This window comes from Hippopotamus amphibius, chromosome 9, assembly GCF_030028045.1.
Source record: "Hippopotamus amphibius kiboko isolate mHipAmp2 chromosome 9, mHipAmp2.hap2, whole genome shotgun sequence".
Lineage (NCBI taxonomy): Eukaryota > Metazoa > Chordata > Mammalia > Artiodactyla > Hippopotamidae > Hippopotamus > Hippopotamus amphibius.
The window spans coordinates 143,755,183-143,778,823 of NC_080194.1; the positions used below are offsets into that span (position 1 = coordinate 143,755,183).

General features: G+C 56.2%; 1 protein-coding gene across 1 annotated transcript in view; it reads right to left on the reverse strand.

Moving 5' to 3' along the window:
* Nucleotides 1–23,641, reverse strand: part of DNAAF5 (dynein axonemal assembly factor 5) — a 45,278-nt gene that overhangs the window by 16,901 nt on the left and 4,736 nt on the right. Inside the window, exons 3-12 of the mRNA XM_057749633.1 lie at nucleotides 19,691–19,815; nucleotides 19,230–19,348; nucleotides 17,215–17,447; nucleotides 16,462–16,674; nucleotides 12,797–12,940; nucleotides 11,311–11,479; nucleotides 9,677–9,824; nucleotides 7,436–7,586; nucleotides 6,581–6,737; nucleotides 4,836–5,027 (exon numbers count right to left, since the gene is read on the reverse strand). Of these exons, the coding sequence (XP_057605616.1) occupies nucleotides 4,836–5,027; nucleotides 6,581–6,737; nucleotides 7,436–7,586; nucleotides 9,677–9,824; nucleotides 11,311–11,479; nucleotides 12,797–12,940; nucleotides 16,462–16,674; nucleotides 17,215–17,447; nucleotides 19,230–19,348; nucleotides 19,691–19,815 (1,651 nt within the window). The remainder of the gene's footprint in view (nucleotides 1–4,835; nucleotides 5,028–6,580; nucleotides 6,738–7,435; nucleotides 7,587–9,676; nucleotides 9,825–11,310; nucleotides 11,480–12,796; nucleotides 12,941–16,461; nucleotides 16,675–17,214; nucleotides 17,448–19,229; nucleotides 19,349–19,690; nucleotides 19,816–23,641) is intronic.

The following is a 23,641-nucleotide window of genomic DNA, read 5'->3' on the forward strand; positions in this document are numbered from 1 at the left end:
AATCCAAAAAATGGGCAGAAGATCTAAATAGACATTTCTACAAAGAAGACATACAGATGGCCAACAGGCACATGAAAAGATGTTCAACATTGCTAATTACTAGAGAAATGCAAATCAACACTACAATGAGGTATCACTTCACACCAGTCAAAATGGCCATCATCAGAAAGTCTACAAACAGTAAATGTTGGAGAAGGTGTGGAGAAAAGGGAACCCTCCTACACTGTTGGTGGGAATGTAAATTGGTACAACCATTATGGAGAACAGTATGGAGATACCTTAAGAAACTGAAAGTAGAACTACCATATAATCCAGCAATCCCACTCTTGGACGTATATCCAGAAAAAAATCCAATTCAGAAAGATACATGCACCCCAAGGTTCACAGCCACCTTATTTACAATAGCCAAGATATAGAGGCAACCTAAGTGTCCACTGACTGGACTTCCCTGGTGGCGCAGTGGTTAAGAATCCACCTGCCAATTCAGGGGACTCAGGTTCAATCCCTGGGTCGGGAAGATCCCACATGCCACAGAGCAACTAAACCCATGTGCCACAACTACTGAGCCTGCGAGCCACAACTATTGAGCTGGTGTGCCACAACTACTGAAGCCTGCATGCCTAGAGCCTGAGCTCTGCAAGAAGAGAAGCCACTGCAATGAGAAGCCTGTGCACCACAACGAAGAGCAGTCCCTGCTCGTCACAACTAGAGAAAGCCTGCGTGCAGCAACAAAGACCCAACGCAGCCAATAAATCAATAAATTTATTTAAAAAAAAAATTCTAGGGGCTTCCTAGGTGCTGCAGTGGTTGAGAATCCGCCTGCCACTGCAGGGGACATGGGTTCGATCCCTGCTCCAGGAAGATCCCACATGCTGTGGAGCAACTAAGCCTGTGCGCCACAACTATTGAGCCTAAGCTTTACAGCCCATTAGCCACAACTACTGAACCCATGTGCTGCAACTACTGAAGCCCACACGCCTAGAGCCCATGCTCCGCAACAAGAGAAGCCACAGCAATGAGCCTGCGCACCGCAACGAAGAGTAGTCCCCACTCACTGCAACTAAAAAAAAAAAAGCCCATGCACAGCAAAAAAGAAAAAAGACCCAATACAGCCAATAAAATAAATTAAAAAAAAAAGTTCTAGCTCCTCTACATTTAAAAAAAATAAATAAAATAAATGTCCATTGACAGATAAGTGGATAAAGAAGATGTGATACACACACACACATATACATAATGGAATATTACTCAGCCATAAAAAAAGAATGGAATAGTGCCATCTGAAGCGACAAGGATGGACCTAGGGATTGTCATAGTAAGTAAGTCAAAGAAAGACAAATATCACATAATACAGCTTATATGTGCTTATCTAAAAAAATTATACAAATGAACTTATTTACAAAACAGAAATAGTCACAGATGTAGAAAACAAACCTATGGTTCCCGGGGGAAAGGCAGGGAGGGAAAAATTGGGAGATTGGGACTGACAGATACACACTATCCTATATAAAACAGGTAACTAATGAGAACCTGTTGTACAGCACAGGGAACTCTACTCAATACTCTATAATGGCCTATATGAGACAAGAATCTAAAAAAGAGTGGATATATGTATATGTGTAACTGATTCACTTTGCTGTACAGCAGAAACACAACATAGTAAATCAACTACATTCCAATAAAAATTAAAGAAAATAAAAAATAAAAGGAAAACCAATTAACAAAGTCTTAAAAAAAAAAGAGAAAGGACTATTATCTATAATATATAAACCTTAAAACTCAACAATATGAAAACAAACAGCCCAATTAAAAAATGGGCCAAAGACCTTAACAGACACCTTACCAAAGATACAGAGATATAAAACAAGCACATGAAAAGGTGCTGCACATGATACGTCACCAGGGAAATGCAAATTAAAACAACGAGGGCTTCCTAGGTGGCGCAGTGGTTGAGAATCCGCCTGCCAATGCAGAGGACACGGGTTCAATCCCTGCTCCAGGAAGATCCCACATGCCACGGAGCAACTAAGCCCGTGTGCCAAAAAAAAAAAAAAAAAAACAACGAGCTTTCACGACACCCCTATCAGAACAGCCAACGTCAGGACGCCACATGCCGGCAGAACGTGGAACAACAGGGACTCTCGTCACTGCTGGTGGGAATGCAAACTGGTGCGGCCACTTTGGAAGACAGTTTGGTGATTTCTTACAAAAATAAATACACTCTTACCATATGATCCAACAATCACAGTCCTTAGTATTTACACAAAGGAGCTGAAAACTTATGTTGGCAAAAATCCCACACACAGATGTTTAGAGAAGCCTTATTCATAATCGCCAAAATTTGGAAGCAACCAAGATGCCCTCAGTAGGTGAATATGAAAATAAGCTGGTTCATTCAGACAATGGACTATTTGTACAAAAAAAGAGAAAAGAGCTCTCAAGCCATGAAAAGACATGGAGGAATCTCAAATGCTTATTATTATTATGAAGTGAAAGAAGCTGATGTGAAAAGGCTACATACTACATGATTTCAAGTATATGACATTCCGGAAAAGGCAGAACTATGGAGACAGTAACAGATCAGTGCTGCTGAAGTTTGGGGTGCGGGGCAGAGAGACAGACAGGTGGAGCACTGAGGATTTTTAGGGCAGTGAGACCACTCTGCGCGACACTGTCAGCACAGCGACGTACCTGCCATCACACATCCATCCACACCACAGAACGTACAGCACCCAGAGCGACCCCTAGCGTGAACTACAGACTTGGGGTGACCATGGCTGTGCACCTCCTGGCGGGTGCCGGTCACGGGGGAGGCTGTGCACGCTGGGGTGCGGGTATGAGGGAGTCTCTGTAGCCCCGCTCACGGCGTGGGGTCTGTACAAACGAGGAGGGGACATTTGGCCAATAGCCCCGGTCGAGCGCATCTCTGGGCTCCTGGTGCAAAGTCAAGCCAGACCAGTCGGCGGTTCTCCGCGGCTGCCGGCATAAGCAGTTTCCAGTCGGTCTGGAATTCGTAGTTTGTTCCCGTTACCCAGACAGCAGCAACGCGGCACCCTTGCCTAAAGCACAAAGGGGCACCCGAACTTGCAGGCAGCCTGGGCAGGGGTTCTCAGAGGGTGCCCCAGGGTTCCTGGGTCCCCCAAGACCCTTTAGGGGGTGTGAGTCAGAACGACACCCACAATGACACTAACGGCATGATGGCCGGCTCACGGGGCGCCCTCCACGCTGAGGGCTCAAGGCCAGGATGGCACGAGCACTGGCCAGGCTCCAGGGAGCGAGTCACCACAAGCATCAATCAACATCCTCAAAGAAGCATCAAAACCATCTACTTTATGAAACCTCAACCCTTGAGCACCAGCTTTTAGTAACTTCATTTCGGTAAGTCTGGATTTTCTAGGGATGGGCAGCGTCCGCCCTCCACCGAGCGGCCAGTGTGCGTGGTCATGGATCGCGGCCGTAGCTGGATCTGCGCTCTGCTTCCTGTTCATCCCTCCTCTGAGTCCTTCTCATCCTCCTTTCTTGACTTCTTTTGGGTTATTTGGACAGTATTTATTTACTATTTTTTGGCTGTGTCGGGTCTTAGTTGCGGCCTGTGGGCTTCTCTCTAGCTGTGGCGTGCGGGTTTTCTCTCTTTCGTTGTGATGCGCTGGTTCCAGAGGGAGTGGGCTCTGTAGTTGTGGCCCATGGCCTCTCTAGTTGAGGCGCACGAGCTCAGTGGTTATGACGCATGGGGTTAGCTACCCTGTGGCATGTGGGATCTTAGTTCCCTGGCCAGGGATCAAACCCACATCCCCTGCACTGGAAGGTGGGTTCTTTACTGCTGGGCCACGGGGAAGCCCCGGAACAGCTCTCAGAACTCCACCCTGAACTGAAGTCTGTCTAGAGGCATCTCAGCCGCATGGATTCGCTCACACTTCGGGGGTGGCTCGGGATACAACACGCATCTTTCCTTCTTAGCGTCCGCGTGGCCCAGCTTCTCACCACTCTGGGATGGCACGGGAGGCACACGCGTGGGCAACAGGGCTGTGGGCTGGGCAGCTCCCAAGTTCCCACGTTCACGTGAAAGAATGATCGGTGACAATGGACTCATTATTCAGACCCAGGGACTTGGTGGGATATTTTCTTGTAAGTGAATGAAGTGACAGTATTTGTGGCTGATGATAAAATGTAAGCTTTGAAGCAGAAATCAGAATTATAGAAACTTGTTTCTGCCACCAAAAGCCTGACAGCCTCCTGAAGCTTTCCTTCCCTAGACTCTTCTGAGCTTGAGGCCAACAGGGACTCTGACACGGAGGACAAAGCACGCTAGGAAGCATGCAGGGCGGAGACGGGCGTCGCTCCGCGGCTCCAGAGTCCGCTCTCCAGGGCCCTCAGGGAGACTGCGGCCGGGGTGCGGCGCTGTTAACACACGCCTCTCTCTTCCAACTGCATCTGCGTGAGGCTGTTTTTTCTCACACGCTTGAAACAAACGACACACATCACAGCCAACGCAACAAAGAGACGTGGGCCTGGTCGTCTTCCATCAGCTCGACCTTAGAGATTCACAGAAACCTAAGACAACGCCACTGTTCTTGTCATTTTGTTTTAGATGATACAGCTTTCAAAAACACACATTGTTTACGTTAAAATGTACTGGGTTTATCGTTACTTTAAACAAATTAATAAGTATCTTAACATTTTCTCAGTTGTAGTATCTATCACAGTGAGCATCAGGGTCTCTGATCCGCAGGACACAAGCTCACTGGGACCCGCAGTAACTCAGAGGACACGGGTCATGAGACCGTGGGCCCGCGAGGGCCCCGGCGCCTGGCCCGAGCAGGGGACGAAGCCCTTACCAAAAACCGCGTCCCGGACGGTGCTCTCGGGGTCGTCCAGGTACACGAGGAGCTCCCTGTACAGGTGCTGGATGCTGCTCTGGTAACAGCCCTTCCCAGCCTCATTCCTGACACGCTCCAGCCAGGTGACCAAGGCGGAGGCGGCTGCCAGCCTCACCTCGTTGGACACGTCATCCAGGCGCTTTAAGAGTTCTGGAAGGGGGGGCCAGACAGGAGAGTGAGCAGAGGTTCTGGGGCGGGTGGCTCACAGCTCAGCTCCCAGCGCTTGGGGAGCACCGGCCCCCGTCCCGGGAAACCCCCGTGTGGGTGCGGGGGAAGCGGTGGGTGGTGGCAGGTGTCCCGGGCCCCTCGGCCGCTCTGGCCCAGGCGTGGGCCCCGTGGACACGGAGTGGAGGTGTGCTTGGCCAGCCCGGGCGCCTCCGCCCTCTGACCCGCAAGGTGGCTGGGGTGCCCCGGCTCGGACATGCTCAGAGTCACCCACCGGCATCAGGCCTGGCCGCCCCACCCTCCCTGAGGGCAGACAGCACAGGAAGAGCGTCTGCTGACCGTGCTCTCCCCCCACTGCGGCTCTGGGGACAGGGCTGAGGACCCAGCGACACCATGGCCACCAGCCAGGCCAGCCGTGCTTCTGCTGAGCCGCCAGCGCCAGACATCCCATTGCTGAAAGCGGACAGTCCTTCCTGACAGGCAGGAACGCGTCCCGTGAATGAGTGAGAGTTTCATCAACGCAGCTTTCCTCACCAAATCGACACGAGAGGCCCGCTCCGGTGACTGGCAACTTTTAGAGACCCAGCTCCCCTCACCTCTGCTCCCAGGGTTTCTGTGGTCCCGTTTGCATCTGTTTCTCAACTTGTTTTCCCACTTTTTACAAAAGTTTATTCTTGAATGTGGTTCTTAAATTAGGTTCCAAGACAACACTGTTCCAGCCACAGGAGGCAAGAGCCGCCGCGGCAGGGAGCCCAGACGTCTGCCCAGGAGCGGGGCTGCGGGTCGTCACCGCCTCGGGCACAAGGCGCGGCTGACCTCAGGCCAGATTTCTTAATCCCGCCTGTGGGCAGGCGGCCCTTCCCCGCAGCCTCCGCTCTCAGCTCCTCCAGCTGCCTCTGCTCCTGTCTCTGCAGGGACACCCGTCTTCCTTGCCCGCCTCTGGGGCTGCTTCTCGCCGCTGTGGGGGGCCAGACGTGGCGCCTGTCGCCCCTTCCGCAGACCCTGCCGTGGACACGTTCACTTGTTCTGAACGGCTGTTACCCTCGTAGATTTCTGCGGATCTCATCAGACGTGGAGAAGACGGGCTGAGGGACCCTAACTCCCACCCCCTGCGGCGGGGCCCCATCCACCAGCCCCGGCCTCTCAGGAGCGAGGCTGCAGGCCCGCCTCCGACGACACTGCTCTGCTCGGGTCGCGTCTCACTGCTGCGTCTGCTTGGGCTCCACGAGGCAGTGACACGGGGGACGCGAGGCAGGGCTGGAGTCCTCACACCGAGGGTGGGGCCCTCGCCCACGCCAGGGTGGCACCCCCAGTTGCTGTGGGCGTCTGAGCTCCCGCCCCCCAATTTGGGTCCGTAGTTGCCTGTTCTGTTTCTCGTGTTACATTACTCATTCAGTGATGTCACACCTGTCACAGCCGTGTTTAGACGCACAGCACCAACCTGACCAGAAGTCAAAGTAGCATTTTCTATTTTTCCTGTGAAAGAAACACCTGTCAAAAGAACAGATGCATGTGCCCTGGAAAGAAGAATGTCCTACCGGGGTAAATCCTGACGAATCTATCTGCGTGGGTCACACTGCCGGAGGCCTCCAGGAACGCGCGGATGACCCGGCACGAGGCTAACCGAGCCGCCTGCGAGTCCCCTTCCAGGGCGGCCAGCATCTCAGGCAGCAGCGCTTCCTGCACCTCCTGCATCTGCAGTAAAAAGACACACACGCTGTGGGTCACGGCTGGTGCCACCCTGGTGACGGAGACTGCTGCTCACGCACTGTGCGCGTTGCTTACAGCGGGAGAGACTTGGTTTTGAGGCGAGGATGATGGAGTTTGGAACACTGTTTTGAAATTTCTATGTAAGAATCAGACTTAATCTTGATTTTAAATCCAGACGATCTGAACGTCAGGCAGCTGACTTTCAACCCTCTGTTATCCAGAGTCTCCGGCGGTGACTGCACAGCCCACCACCTGCCAGCAGGGCTGGGGAGCTCGTCCGGGAACGTCTGGGGGACGTTTCAACCAGAGTAACAGCTGTTCAGGTACCACAATGTTTTCCCTACCTGTACTGTTTCCTCAATTCCCCATTTAACTGGAGATATGAACACAAAAAAGACTCTTGAGTTGGACCCTTGTGATGAAATTCTTTTCTTGTAAACAGTGATAATCACCTAAGAAAACCCGCAGGTGACCCAAAGAAACAACAGGCTTTCCCCTCACACCTCCGCGCGCCCTCTGGCCCCACGGGTCTGTTCCCTTGATCTGTCTGGGAGCATCTGCCACTGCTGTCAGGACAGGGGACTCAGGTGAGCACTCTTCACCTGCAGCAGCGGTGCCAGGCAGGGCCCGGAAGCCCAGGCTGCAGCCCGTTCCCCTCTCGGGCCAGGACGCAGGAGCCCTACCTGCTCGTCCGACAGGACCCCGCTGCTGATGAGAGCCCAGAGGCAGGACACGGCCGCTGTGCGGATGGCCGCGGCCGTCCTCCCCGCCTGCCACTGCAGATTAGGGACAAAGATGTCCTTGACCAGGGTGTCCAGGTAGCCGTGGAACTGTCTGGAGCAGAAGCAGGGAACAGTGGATGAGGGGGTGCCCAGAATCCCCGAAGAAAGCACTTCCGTTTGGGAAATAGACTGGGCTGAGGGAAAAGGCCAAACAGAGAAAACAAGCAGAAACAGAACGCTGGATGCTTCCTGGGGACGTGGACAGGGAGGCGGCGTGGACAGGGAGGGAACGTGGGGCTCTCTCCTGTGGCTGTCACGGGGCGCGGCTGCACTCGGGTTCCTGCTGCCTCTCCTTGGACCGGACCCTGGGGCAGGGGGTGTATTCCAGCCTCCCTCCCACGTGGCCAAGGGGCTCCCCCGTCACCCCTCCTGGATCTAAGAAAACGGGGGGCCGAGCTACCCACAGCACTGACAGGGTGGCAAGTCACTCCCACGGGCAGCGACCTTACAGAGACAGGCCTCGAGGTCCCTGCGACCACGTGGGGTCCCTCTGACCATGCCCGCCACCCCGGCCGGAGGGCACCTCGGGCTGTGCCCTCAGTCCCGCGTGTCAAGACACAGGGAGGCGCAGACATTCCCGCCAACACGGTTGGGGGCCTTTGTCTCAACAAGCCGTCAGGTCAGACACAGAGCAGGACGAAACCGGGATCCCAGCCTCGAGCCCCACGGGCTGGCCTGGCCACCCGGCACACCTGAGGCCCCGTCCAAAACCCCAGGGAGGAGCCTCAGTCCTTCCTACACCCCCTCTGCCCCACAGGCCTCTGCTGAGGCAGCAAAACGCATTCTGCTGAACAGACGACTCATCAGCTTGTTTCCCTGGATCCCAGCCCAGCAGCCTCCACAGGGGGCTTCGGCCTCCAAGGAAGGAAGCCTCCAGGACTGGGACCAGCGCGAGGACCCGCCGCGTCCAGCAGGGGGTGCCCCGGGCCACCAGCACCCCGACAGGGAACCTGTTGCTGGGACTCACAGTCAAGGAGGCGTTCCACACGCTTTAGTTTTTTTAGCAGAGCGCTGCTGTTTCCTGCAATGTGATGCACCAGGGAACTCTCTGGAAAGCTCAGCCCTGCATCCTGGCTGAGGTGGCCCAAGTGACGTGGCCACGAGGGCCTGACGGCCAAGCGCTGGCCGTGAGGAGGAACACGCAGTGGGACTCCAGCGAGATGCTGGGAGCAGAAGAGGCACCGGACTCCCAACAAACGACTCTCACTGTGTCTGGAGGACGCACACCTGTTTGCAGCTGGGCCGCGAGACTGGGAAGCCCAGCCCAGGTGGGCCCAAGGGCTCCTCCAGAACCACCGGTATCCGGGCCTTGCTCTGCGGGAGACCAGCTGCGGGCTCTCTACTCATGGGATGGCTGCCAGGCCCGACGCGGGTCTCTCCTAACCCCTGAGGCCTCTGCAGACGAGCAGGAAACAAAATTTCCCGCGATACAACGGGCTGGCTAGCAGCCCAACCGCAGAGCCCAGAGTAGCGCCCGGAGACGCGGAACCTGAGTCACGACCCACTATTTCCCCGGGAGAGCCCAGGACAGCCGGGTGAGAGAGACTTGCTCCCTCTCAAGGGACAGGCCCCCAGACAGCTCGCAGCACCGAGGACGCGTGTGGCTTTGCACAGGGGGCGGGCAGGGCCTGCAGGCGGGGCTGCCGTGGGGCCTCTGGGCCAGGCCTCGAGCCCACCCCCTGCCCTTCGAAGCCCTGAGCTGGAGGCCTGGGTGTTCATGCTGCCGCGAACCCCTCTGGAGGGCAGGAGTTGCCTAAGTTCTAACACCAACAGTCATTCTTTGCGAGGTTTGAAAGGTACCAGAAGCCTTTCAAAGCTGAGAACAGCTAATATATAAACCATTAGTAGTTAATGTTCCCTAAAACTTTGCTTCATACAATGGAATTTTCACGACCACACGAACACAGCTTTGATTTAGTGTCTGTGCGGGGCACTCGCTGCTGGGATCACACTGTGTCCCTGGGGTGGTGGGGCCGCAGGACTGCAGGACCTAGAGCTCAGGGTCACCCCAGCTCCCCCCCGAGACCTCAGAGTGGGGCAGGTGGGGGACCACGCAGCCCCAGAACACCATGGGGGGAGCTGCGGGGGCAGTTTGGGGGGCAGCATGGTGGGTGGGGTCGCATGCAGGCAGAGCCAACCTACCCCTGCGAGTCCACCGTCTCCCTGGCTCCCAGCAGCACCCCCGTCAGGGTGGAGAAGAGCCTCAGGCGCATGGGTGGGTCCCTGGCGGGCTGGAGGCAGCTCCTGAGGATGGGGACCAGCTGGGGCAAGGCTTCTCCAAGCGCGGGGCCTAGAAGACAGACCACAGCCTCATTCCTACATGGCAGGAAGATGGGAGGACGGGAGCCCCCCAGCTGCTCTGGCCATGAGAGGAAGCGTGGGCTGGGCATGGCTGGCAGATGCAAGCCCTCACCTCCGGGAAGGATGCTCTTGGCAAAGGATGACAGGTGCCACCTCTCCCCTTGAACCCCAACCCCTGTGGCTCTAACTAGTCAGTATGTAACTTTGTTTCTCTTACATCACACCAAATTCTTAAAACAGAGTCAAGCCAAATTTTAAAAACCAATCAAAATCCATTCTTCGGAACCTGCAGGCTGCTCGGTGTCTGCCCCGAACCTGGCAGCCGGCATCCTTTCCCAGGCGGCTACTAGACAAAGAAACGGGACTGCTGTCCCTGAGCCTGGAAGGACCCCAAACGCAGAGACGGTGCTCAGCACCTGGACCTGCACGTCACGGGGAGAACACAGTCTCTGGGGTTCAGACATGAGCCTCAGCTCCGAAGACTCGGGTCATAGGTCACCCACCCCGTCAGGCCTTGTGCCTACCTGGGACGTTGTGTGTCAGCAGTGACAGTGGTCACCCTCAGGCTCTCTGGTTTACGCCCAGTCTGCTAATTCTGAGCTCAGTCAGGATCTCAATCACCCCAGAGCCCAGGGTCAAAGCAAAGCCAGCACGGCCGGAGGGTCCACTGTAGCCTGAAGCCCTGCCGCTGCCGCTGCCGGGGGCGCCGTGGCTGTGAGCACCGCGGGTGCCCTCTGCTCTGCCGGTCCTACCCCAGCCCCCAGCAGGAGGCCCCCCGGGCAGGAGGCCGAGCAGCCCCAGAGGGGAGACGCCACTGAAGCGCACGGGCCATGCAAAGTCACGCTCTCAAGGTTTAACCCAAAAACGTGTGCCTGGGCAGACTCTAAAGACCCATGTTACATCAAGTCTTCACTGTGACGTTCTCGGCATCTTTTCTTTCTTATTTTTATTCTTAATTTTAATTATTAATTTTTGGCCACTTGGGTCTTCGATGCTGCGCACGGGCTCTCTCTAGTTGCAGGGAGTAGGGGCTACTCTTCGTTATGGTGCGCAGGCTTCTCATTGTGGTGGCTGCTCTTGTTGCAGAGCATGGGCTCTAGGCCTGCGGGCTTCAGCAGTTGTGGCACGCGGGCTCACAGCTGTGGCTCGTGGGCTCTAGAGTGCAGGCTCAGTAGCTGTGGTGCACGGGCTTAGCTGCTCCGCGGCCCGTGGGATCTTCCTGGAGCAGGGATCGAACCCGTGTCCGCTACATTGGCACGTGGATTCTTAACCCCTGTGCCACCAGGGAAGTCCCCTCAGCATCTTTTAAGTTAAGGTTTTGTTGCTTGCATGGCCACTCTTCACAGGCAAGCATGACCACGAGTGGCCTCGGCGTGCGGCCGCCTGGGTAGTGCTCAGCAGCTCTGCCCGTCTGTGCCGGGGCCGCCACGGGACCAGCGCCCTGAACCCTGCCCGGGGCCCCGTCTGCAGCTCACCTGCATGGGTGAGCACCACGCTGAACTGCAGGAGCTCCACGGAGTGGCCGGTCCAGTCCTGGTGCGAGGCGGCCAGCCACTCCAGGAGGGGGCCCAAGTACACTTGGAAGAGGTCCTGGCTGCTGTCCACGTGCTCCACTGCGCTCAGCGCGGCCAGCGTCTCCTGAACCTGGGGGAGCAAGTCACAGGCTGAGACAATTGATCTTGGGACTCACAAACCCCACTGGAGACCCTCCTTCACCGCGGGAGGGAGAGCCATGCGGGTGCACACCACTTGGGGCTCCCACGACCACGTCTCTCCTGCCTGCACAGCAAATAACGATACGGACAGACGTGCGTTTACAGGCAGTTCAGGTACAGTGCCCCCCCCCCCCCCCATTCTGCACCACCCACGGCCGGGCAGTCCCTGCAGGGCAGGAGGGCTGGGGCCAGCCAGGCTCTGTCTGCAGAGAAGGGGGAACAGGTGGTTTCAGGGACTGAACGGAACAGACTTAAATCATGGTCACCAAAGATGGGCCTACATCCTCGCTCTCTGAGCTCTTCACTGGTCCAGACCACAGGTGACAGTACGTCTGCTGCTCTGGGGGTGTGGGGCACGGGAGGACCAGACGCTCCGCCGCCGCCTCCTGGGGCTTTTAGGAACAGGATGTCCCCCACTCCGTGCAGCTGCCCAGGCGCCCGTGTCTGGCCTGCAGACTCCCTCGTAAGGACGGATGTGGCTTCTCTAGTGTCTGCAGCCCTGCAGCAACAAGCTGCTGCTCAGACGCGTGCCCTCCAGGACCAGTTTAGAAAGGACCCAGGGAAGAGGAGGGCGGGCAGGGGGCCCCCCGGGCACGGCGTGGACGGAGGTGGGGAGGGAGAACGGGGAGAAGCCAAGTTCTCAGCTTGGGACACCGGGGTCTCTGGACGGTCCTTGCAGTCACAGGAGCTGGACGTCAGGAGATTGTAAGTGAGACACAAGCCGGGGGAACTTCCCCGGCAGTCCACTGGTTAAGACACCGTGTTACTAATGCAGGGGACATGGGTTCGATCCCTGTTCAGGGAACTAAGATCCCACATGTTGTGGGGTGAGGCTGAAAAAATATAGGAAGAAGCAAGGAATTTCAATGGAGAAAATTAAAAAAAAAAAACTTTTTAAAAAGAAAAGGAAAAAAAAAAAACGAGCCAGGGGAATGGAAATAATTGTGTAAAGCTGGGACACGACTAAATAGGAAAACCATGATATTATTTTCTCTCCTAACCTCTCGTGCACGTGTGTATTTTTAATCTCACTCAAATGCAGACTTAAAGTGAGGGAGGCCTTGTTTCTTGTCTGTTTCTCCAAGATTAAGTCGCCTGAGGTACTGAGGTCACCTGGCAGTCGGAGGGGCTCTACAATCCTGCGTCCCACTGTGGCCGCCACGAGTATTCTAGACCCTCTCACTGTACGCGGCCACTCGTTGAGAGCAGGGGCTGAGAGCAGCCTCCTGCCCAGGGGCCCCCTCACCTTGTCGCCGAGGCCCACGGGCCCCCACAGCGCCAGGACGGTCACCAGCACCTCCATGAGTGGCACGCCGGCCCCGCGGCAGTCCTCCCGGCTCACAGACACCACGGCCTGCACGCACTGCAGCAGGTGCTCCCCGTACAGGCGCTGCGGAGAGAGCAGGGCACGTCAGCCACCCCACGCCTGCCCGGCGGCCCAGGCGAGGCCCCGGGGGCCCCGTGAGCAGACGGAGCCAGCGCACTGGCACGCCAGCCACAGAGAGGGCGTCCTTCTACACAGCAGGGACATCGAACCCCTGCTGGTCCCTGCCAATCAAGAAATTCACGGTAGTTTTGTTAAGTGCTTAGTGGCACTTGAGTGACGTTTTTAAAATGTTTCCGTGTTAGTAGCAGGCACTGCAGAAGCGACAAGCGGAAGGAGAGGGAATCTGGGATTTGCTTTGAGGACCCCAGCTCTCCCACCCCACCCCCAAAGTCAGAGAGGAGCTGGAGTGAGGGGGACGTGGCCGGAACCAGGTGGCAGGCACGAGGGGTGCACTTCGGAGTGTTTCTCTAACGCGAAGTTAACAAAAATAAACAAAACTGTATGATTCAAAAGATGCTTCCAGACTGACAGGGGGACAAGCTGACACCTCAGCTGGGTCGGGCCCATCTCTCAGCTCCTGGGCTCCAGCGCCACCCACCGCGAGACCAGGCGGGAGAGGGCACGGGGTGGGGCCCACAGGAAGACCACCTACAACATCCCTCCCACACGCCCACTTTGCTCTGTTTCATAAAGGACAGAGGGAATTGGGATGGGTGGTGTACACAGGTCACAGATACGATTCATGAATAAACAAGGACAAGTACACCTATAACTGGAGGAAAATGCTTAAGCTTTTTTCTACTAATGGGGGTGTGAGTGCAAAAGTTTGGTGATGGTTTGGCGAGACGATGGATTAGTTCTGAATTCTGAATCAGCTCTAAAACTCTGACTCATTCACAAGTGACATAAATGACAAAGGTGTGAACAAAAAACTCATGTGGATCAGAGACGAGGTCGGTGCATCCCCAGGCCCTCGGGGGTCCTAAGTCCCCTGAGAAGCCAAAATTGGTGTTGTGTTCAAATCCTTACTTTTCCCACAGCCCCGTCTCTTTCAGGCCTTGACTAAGTGATAGATTTTTGGAGGACATGATTTTGGCTAATTGCTAAATGACCCATAATACATATTTAAGGAGCTATCATTCTTTCAATGTAAATAAACAGGGGTCTTCCCTGGTGGCTCAGTGGTTAAGAGTCCACCTGCCGATGCAGGGGACACGGGTTTGATCCCTGGGCTGGGAAGATCCCACACGCCACGGAGCAACGAAGCCCATGCGCCACAACTCCTGAGCCTGCGCTCTAGAGCCCACGAGCCACAACTACAGAGCCCCTGTGCCTCAACGACTGAAGCCTGGGAGCCTAGAGCCCATGCTCCGCAACAAGAGAAGCCACCGCAATGAGAAGTCCACGCACTGCAACGAACACCCAACACAGCCAATAGTTAATTAAAAACAAACAAAAACAAATGAACAAACAGGGATTTGCCCGCAGCACGGGCCGGCCGTCTTGCGACACCTGCAGGTGGTAGAACTAACCAAGGGTGCGTCTTTCATGAGCCTCGCCCTCCTGCTGTGGACACGGCACCCTCTCTGAGGAAATGGGGCCTTAATGTTCACAGATTTCTCGACATTTAACCAGAGGATTTTCAACATCTACCTACACACACACACACACACACACACAGTGAAAAAGAATACAAGACACAGAGGGAACGACACTCAGGTCACTGGAGATGCCACAACCTCAGCGGAGAAAGCGCCAGGTGCTCCCACCCGACCCCACACCCCTGGTTCCTGAGTTAACCAGGAATAAACAAGTTACCTCTAGTTTATCAACTGTGTCTGCATCTCAGTCCCCTGTCGCTAAACAACCATATTTCAAAGCAGAGGCTCAGGTTCTGTCAGCTGAGCCTGGGCCCAGGCAGATGCGCAGGATGCCTCAGGGGCCCTGTTGGCTCAACCCGGGGCTTTCACATGCAGTTTGGTCTTGAACACATTTGGGAAACGTGTCATCACAGCCCCTGGAGAACGACCGTAGGAAACACGAGGACGAGACCCCTGCCCGTGCAGTGGCCGTGGTGTCGGCCACGCGTGGCGAGGACGGGAGCGGATCACTCACGCAGGGTTTATGCTGCTGGTTCCTTGGCCGAAGGCTGGGGCACGTCTAGAGACACGTGTGTGGGAGCCACTGTGCAGGAAGGGGCCCCTGTGTTGGAAAGATCGAGTAAACCTTTCCTGGAAGGACTGGAGGACCAGGAACCAAGCGTGTGCTCTGAACTAGATGGACTGAGGGACCGAAGCTTCCTGTAACAACACTCAGGTGTGAAAAGATGCTTCCTTTGCTGTACAGCTGGTAAGATGTGTCCTGAAACACCTACCCAAGTTTTCAAGCTGCACCTTCTAGAACAGAAATGCTTCTGGAGCGAAAATCCTTGTCAGAACCAGTCATGAGTAAAAATGCAAAACTTACGTAGTTTGATTATCTTAAAAGTGGGTCTTGGGAAACGCTGAAATGTGGCTGGACACCAGGAGCAGGTGAAACCACCCATGAATGTCCCCCACTCCAGACCTCCTGCATCCCCCTCGGTGTTGCAGAAGCCCTGTCACAGGCTTAAGATGGTTCTCACACAACCATGAACGTGTGTGAGAGTCAAGGCCAGATGCAGGTACGGAAGCGCGGCTCCCAGTGGCCGAGCAGTAGCTGGGACCCCCCTCTGCTCAGCTCTGCGGCCACGGCAGCCCCTACCAAGTGTCAGCTGTGCGAGGTCAGCTTCCCATGGCCAGAGGGGCCTGTAGTGCGTGGGTCCGATGCTCGGTGGGGCGAAACCCTGCTGCTCCACAGAGACACGGGGGGGGGCCACAGTCCAGCGCACAGTCCGGGCTTAAGCCCATCACAGCCACACAAACACAAGGTCATTATTTTTCCTTCAACAGCGAATAATTATAAATTATTCCAAATGACTAAGCCTAACCACCTAGGTTGTTTCAGCTTCAGATGTAATGGATTTACTGCTCAATTAAAGACAGAACAAATTTATAAGCACTCAGCGCAGCTCCCAATAACAGGTGCCGAATCAGGCTGCCTGTCAGAAGCCCCGTGAGAAGCCCCGGGAGGCGGTAAGAGTAAGCTCGCCACGGAGACACAGCGTCCCACATGGACCAAGCATCTCTGGGGGGGCAGGCCGGGACTCCACCCGAGACCACCCACAGCGGTGCTGTCCGAGGAACAGAGCTGTCCTCCACAGTGGACGCGCTCTATCCTACACGGTCCAGCACTGCCGTCGCAGGCCACACAGGACCCCTGGGCACTCGACATGCGGCCCGCGTGACTGAGGGACTGCCTTGGCGTTTTGCTTAATTTTACTTTAAACAGCCACTGTGGCGGATGGGGCAGAACGCGCCAGGAAGCATGTGGATCCAAATGGGAACATACGTGGCCGCACCCTGGCTGCCACATCGGTCGGATGTCCCAGAGGGGCCCTCGGGACTGCCTGGTGAGCACTGACGGCCACGTGTGGGCAGTCCCAGCAGGGGTCCACGTCGCCTGTACGACCGCCTCCGCCCCCACCCTCTCCTGCACACGCTTACATTTTCAGACCCTTGGCAGATGTCAGCGTGGGCCAGCTCTGTGGCAAGGACCTTCACATGTGGATGGAGGGCCTCCCTCGGGCAGCCTCGGATGACGGAGGCGAGGACCAGAAGGCCGGATGGGGAGGGCGACTTCCTGAGCGTCGGCAGCATCAGCTTCAGAAACACCTCCGGGCTGACGAAGGCCCCGACCAGCTCTGCGGACCTGGTGCACTGAGGGCAGAAGAGGAGCCTGAGGCCCCGCCCCGCCCCGCCCCCCGCGGCCCCCTGGCGCTGCTCTGCATCCGACTCGCACACTTTCACCTGCCAGAAACAGCCCTGCAGGCACGTCTCCTTCTAGTGTGTGCTCGAATGCCCACAAACACAGGTGCGACCCCTCACGAGCTCAGCACTGCCGGGGGAGTTCATGCCGTGTGGCCGGGGGCAGCGTCCTCTCTGAGGCCTGGCTGCCTGAGCTGGACTCACGGGGGCGGCCCTGCACATCTGTCTGCGTGTGGTCCCTGGGAGCCGCCTGCTGCAGGGGCCCGCGGGTGGAGGACGGACGTGTTTACATTTGGACATAGGGCCGCCCGCCTGCATGTGCTTGGAGAGAACCTTTAAACGCCATTCTTTACGGGCACAGGGGCTGCGTGGGGTGGCGGGTGCAGAAGGCCGGGTAGAGCCTGGGGGGGGCAGGAGCATCTACACCTGTGCGTGGCGCTGATGTCTGTCCATGTGCACAGGCTGCGGTGCTAGGAAGGGTGGGCCACTCACGCTGCGGACCACAGCCCTGTCCTCGTCGGCGCAGGCGCGGAGCAGGGCGCGCAGCACGGGCTCCAGGTGCTGCGTGACGTGGTCCTCCGCGTGCAGCAGCAGCACCGCCAGCAGCTGCGCCGACTTCACCCTGGTCCCCACCACCCAGTCGGTGAGGTCGTGACAGACGGCGGGAAGGATCTTGGAGAGGTTTCTGAACACCAGCTCCCGGCAGCCCAGCCCCGGGCGGCTCCCTGCAGGTTGTAAAGATCGAAAGGAGACCGTGACATTCACAAACAAAATCTCAACGATTTGTATGGAAAGTCACTTATGACACGTTCCTCATTTAAGGCACACCTACAGGTGTTATTTTCAGGTCTTAAAAAACTCAAACCAACTCTGAAGACAGAAATGAAGCCACAACATATCATGATTTACTTTACATGTTTACAGCAATGCCAACGGGGAAGGGCACAGCCTGGTTACGTGTGGACAAGCGGACACCCTTGTGAACCACTGCGGCTCTCAGGATGACGACACCATCACCTAGGAGGTCCCTGCGCTCCTGAGGCTGCTCCCCGCCCCCACCGCAGCCCCGGGCGGCGTCCTGTCACCACGGGGGCAGCGCAAGTCCCAGACGCCCGGAGCGTGCGGCTGCACAGCACACACGCCCCCTGGCCTGGCCTCCTCCACCCTGCAGCATCCTGCTGGCGCCTGGCGCGGGGAGGGGCGCACGGACCTCTTCTCACCGCTGAGCCGTGTGCCACCGCGCGCACGTACCACAGTCTGCCTGTCTGCCTGCTGCTGGACGCCTGAGCTGTCCAGAGCGCCTCGCGTCTGCGGCACCCCTGGCGCGGGCAGGCTCAGGGCAGGCGTCCAGACGGGCGGCGGCACCTCCTCGTGGCTTTAACGTGCGCTCGCCTCAGGACCAACGACCTGGAGCGTTTTCTCACGTGCTCATTTGACATCAGTGTGTCTGTGGTGACGTGTCTTTTCAGGGTTTTTTTGCCCACTACATAAGCTGCATTGTTTCCTTGCCTGGACTCGATATGGCAGACGTGATAATTTAAAAGATGGTGCAGTCTCAAACTTTACTAAATCAGAAAAAAACATGCTAGCAACTAATTTTTGTACCTTTTCCAAAACGTGTGATTTCCCCTTGCAGCAGCTGTGCGGCATGGGAGGGGAAGCTGCGTGAGTAGATGTGTCGGCCAAAAAAACCAAAACAACAAAAAAGGAACAAACAAAAAGGCACGGGGCTCCCAGGTGCAGGGAAGGAGCCGCCCCGCGGGCCTCACAGTGAGCAGCGCCGGGGCACGGGTGGCGCAAGCGTGTGCCTTCCCGCTGCCCTCCGTGCCTGGCTTCCCCTCCGGGCGGCCGGCAAGCCCAACTGCGCCCGACCAGGGCTGGAGGGGCCTGTGGGCCCCGGGCTCGGCCCCTGCCACGGTTCTGCCGTCTGGCTTGGTGCACGTTTACCGGCTCTGTCCCTGCAGGCAGTGCCCCACCATCGCAGGTGAAGAAACACCTGCAGGCAGAATGCAGTGATAAAGGCGTCCGATCACGTTCAGTGGAAGGGACTTCATTCCCAGGCAGAAAGCATTTCCAAAACACAAGAAACCGGACATGTGCAGGCCCGCAGGGCGAGGAGGCAGGGCTGCAGCCCGGCGGGCGGGGGGCTTCCTTGGAAACGCAGCCCAGATCCGAGGCAGGAGGTGAGGGGACACACGAGCACACGCACGTGCGCTCACGGTCTGGCAGGGAACCATGACAAGGGGCAGGACGGGAGGCCCAGCGCAGGGGCCTCTGCGCTGAGGGCAGCATCTCCTTGCAACCTGTGTGTCTGCTTCTTCAGGTGAAGCTCACAAAAGCCCTTCGTAAGATGACAGAGCACTGCCCGCTTCCAAAATTTCCCCAGCAGCCGTGAGTACCCAGGGAGGCCCGCCCCAGACGGCGAGGGTGCCCCTGCCTGCGGCCTGGCTCTACCCCGGGACGCGCCCGCCCCTCCCCCTCCCCCGCCACGGGGCAGCTGCGCTCACCTGGCGAGGGGTGGTGGGCGGGCGGCGGGCCGGCAAAGTCCAGCTTGTCCTTGAGGTCCTCCTCGTTCTCCGTCTGCCACTGAAGGCCGACCTGCTCCCAGAGTCCAGCCGCGTCACGCCTGCCGCACAGCACAGACCCAGGTCAGGGGCGCCCGCGGGTGGCGGCCAGGTGTCTGCCACGCCTCCATCACTAACGGACAGATTCCCACGCAGGAGCCCAAGCAAAGTGCACAGGCGCAAAGCTACACTGTCAAAGCCCCACGACCACCCAGCGCGAAGGACGTGGGGACACGGCAGCTTCCACAAGAGACTCTGGAACCAGGAAACAACCACGTCTGTAAGTGGCAACTTAGGAAAGGCAGCGCCTGGCGAGGCAGAGCAGACGGGATGCGCAAGGCACGGCGGGGCCTGGGGCAGGGCCTGCCTGCCCCGAACACAGCGCCACCCACGCGGCCACTCACGCGATCTCGGGGATCTCGTCGTCCAGGCTGCTGAGCAGGAGCGGGATGAGCTTGTGGAAGAAGGAGTAGCGGTCCGGCAGGCTCTGCAGCCAGCCCCCGACCACGCGCGTCACGGCCTGGCGCACCTGCACGTGGGAGACCGTGAGCGGCTTCCTGGGCTCGGGGACCGCGGCAGCCCCAGGTCCACCCGCGCGGTCACCGGCAGGGCCCCAGGGCTGGCTCAGGTGCTCCGGCAGCTCTGCCGTCCACCTCGCGGGCCTGGGACAGAACAGCAGGAGCCCGGGTCTTGCTGGTTCGAGCCCACGTCCTCTGGGCTCGGGCCAGACCCTCCGCCGGCCACAGCACGCCCCGCAGCCCCGCCTCAGCCCTGCGGCGTGCTCCTGGTCTCCGGTGTGCGACCCGCCTGGCCGGGCCACTGGCTGCCTGTGTCTGAGAAGGTGGCGTGTGTGCTCTACGCGCCTCACCCACCGCAGCTTCACAACACACGTGCCCAGGGAGCAGCAGCAGACCTCCGCTCCTGTCATGTTCTGACTGGACCCAAGGGTTCCGAGGCCTCTTCCAGCGCAGTCGGGCAGGATCCCACCCCGGGGGCCCCAAAGCAGCCCGCGCTGGACGAGGAACAGCCTCCCCTTGTCGGCTTCTGACCGTACGTCACTGGGACTCCCGTGGAGCCTAAGGTTCACTCTTTTACCTGTACCCCTCCCCTCCTGTCTGCCCCCCTCCCCTCAGCCCCCCTATCGTTCCTGAGCAGCAGTGAGGGGCTGGGGGCCAACCAGACCTACTCCCTCTCCCGCCGCACTGGTTTCTGGCCCAGGGCAGGTGCGCACAGGTGACTGGGGCCCGAGCGAAACGCCCAAGGAGCACCAGCGGTGGGGCAGGTGGGACTGTTCACGGGCAGGCTCCCCTGCGAACGCCTGCGTGGGCACGTCCTCGGAGCCGAGCAGCAGGGTCAGTGCTTTATCCCAACTACGCAAAGCACATGGGATCCATCTTCCAGGTGAAACATCTATAACCAGGGATGCGTGCTGTGCACAGGGAGCTCCTGGGTTGGGGTGACTGCGGGCAGCTGAGGCACCTGTCTGTTTATGGGCAGTGACTTCACCTGAGCTGGCGCTTTCACCTGGATGGTGCACGGTGCGGGGGACACTTTCTGGGCTTGGAGGAAGCTGCGTCAGCCCTGCTGCACCAGGACACCCCCTTTCCCACTTCCTCGGACACATCCTGTAGACTGGAGGTGACCAGGCTCCCGAGGGAGAAGCAAGGCCACTCCCCTGGGTCCCCCACCAAGAAAGTAGGGAGGGGACAGGCCTTTCATCACTTCCGGGTAAGTACCCAGAGCTGCTAATCTTCCTGTGTGATAGAACAGGCACCTGGAGCCGCACACACACCAGCAAAACTGTCCTGACTGTGCAAGCTGAGAGTGACATCGTGCAGAATGAGGGTGACCAGCACAGAGAAAGGTGCTCAGCATCGCTCATCACTGACCCTCGGGAAAATGCACGTCAAAACCGCAAGGACGTACAGCTGCTCGGGTGGCCACAGAGGAAGGAGGACCAGAGGAGCAGAGGACCCGTGTCCCTCGTGTGTCGCTGGCAGGAACGCGAAGCCCCGTGGAGAACACGGTGGTGACTTCAACAAGCTACACGAGCTACTGCAGGACAAGCACAGCGATCCCAGCCCTGAGCGCTGGCCCAAAAGAAGTGGAGCAGAGTTCCGACAGACCCCGCACCCCCTCGTCCACAGCGTCTCCAGTCACAACAGCTAGAAGGTGGGAACAACCCAAGGCTCGTGGACGGGTGAACGGAGGACACAATACAGTCCGTCCACACGGTGGATGTCATTCAGCCCGAAAAGGAGCAAAGCACTGACACCTGCCACAGACGGACAGACCTCGCCAACATGATGGTGAGTGAGAAGCCAGTCACAACACACCCCATCCTGGTTCCACTTGCATGAAACAGCTAGAATTGTCAAATCCAGAGACGGAAAGATTAGAGGTCATTGGGGGGTTGGGGGGGGGGGGACAGAGAGTTATTGCTTAATGGTCACAGGGTTTCTGTTGGCAATAATAAAAAGAGTTATGGACAGTGGTGATGGTTGCACAACGCTGTGAATGTACTTAATGCCACAGAACTGCACTTAAAAATGGCTAAAATAGCAAATTTTGTTATATATATTTTACCAAAAATTTTACAAATTAATAATATATCAGAAACACTGAACACTTTACGTGAGAGAATTGTACAGTACGTAAATTACTGCTTGATAAGGCTGTGTTAAAAAATAAAACAAATCAAAATAAAGAGTTAAGTATAAGGGAACCCCCATAAGACCATCAGCTGACCTCTGTACATAAACGCTGTGGGGAAGAAGGAGCGGCAAGATACATTCAAAGTCCTGAAAGGGAAAAATCTGCAACCTAGGATACTCTACCCAGCAAGATTACACTTAGAATAGAAGGAGAGAGAAGGAATTTCTCAGACGAGCAAAAACTAGAAGAATACAGCAATACTAAACCTATCCTAAAAGAAATATGGAAAGTTCTCTCTAAATGGAAAAGAAGCAAAAAGCTATAGAAAAGAGAAAAATCACAATTGGAAAGTAAATCACTTAAGCCAGTATACAGGTTACAAAAAAAAAAATAAAAAAACCTTTTGTGACAGCAGTATCACCACAAGAAACCGCAAAAGGACAAACATGAAGACATAAACGAGGACGCCAGAATCATAACGCAGGGGAGGAGAGCAAGAGAATGGCGACCCTTTTTTTCCTTTTAGAATGTGTTTGAGCTTCTAAAGCAGGTAGACACAGTGACGGGTTAATATAATTTGAAAACAGGGGGACCACCAACCAAAACCACGCAACAGATTCACAAAACCCAAAAAGAAGAGAACACGCGCACGACGCAGAGGAACACCATCAAACCTCCGGCCAGGCTCACCACAAAGAAAAGAGAGGGGTCCCAAATAAACAAAATAAGAAATGAAAAAGGAGAAAAAACCACCGACACCGCACAAATACAAAAACCGTAAAAGGACACTGTGAACAACTGTATGCCTAGAAGTCGGACAGGCTTCTAGAAACACGCAGCCCACCAGAACTGAAACAAGGAGAAACAGATAATTTGAACAGACCAATTACTAGAAGTTAAATAGAATCCGTAATAAAAAAGCTCCCTGAAGGGTGTTCTCTGGCGGTTCAGCGGTGAGGACTCAGTGCTTTCACTGCCGGGGTCAGGGTTCAATTCCTGGTTGGGGAACTAGGATCCCTCAAGCCGCATGGTGTGGCACAAACAAACAAAGAAACAAACGAAACAAAACAACAAAACTCCCTGCAAACAAACATCCAGGACTGGATGGCTTCACTGAGGAATTCTACCAAACATACGAAGAATGCACAGCGATCCTTCTCAAACTCTTCTGAAGGTTGAAGAGGAGGGAACACTCCCAAAGACATTCTCTGAAGCCACCATCACCCTGATGCCAAAACCAGACAGAGACACCACCAAAAAAGAAAATTATAGGCCAATGTCTTTGATGAATCTATAGTCATCAAAATATGCAAAGATTCTCAACGAAATATTAGCAAACCGAATCCAAGAACACATAATAAATATCATACACCACAACCAAGCTGGATTCATCCCAGGGTCACAAGGATGGTTCAACATGTGCAAATCAGTCCACGTGATCGACCACGTCAACAAAAGACAACACAAGACCATCTCAATAGACGCGGAAAAAACATCTGATAGAATTCAATGTCCATTCATGATAAAAACTCTCACCAAAGTGGGTATAGAAGGAACATACCTCAACATAAAGGCTATTTGTGACAAACCCACAGCCAACCTAACACTCAACGGTGAAAAGCTGAAAGCATTCCCACTACAATCTGGAACAAGACAGGGATGCCCATTCTCACCACTTCTATGCAACATATATTGTTAAG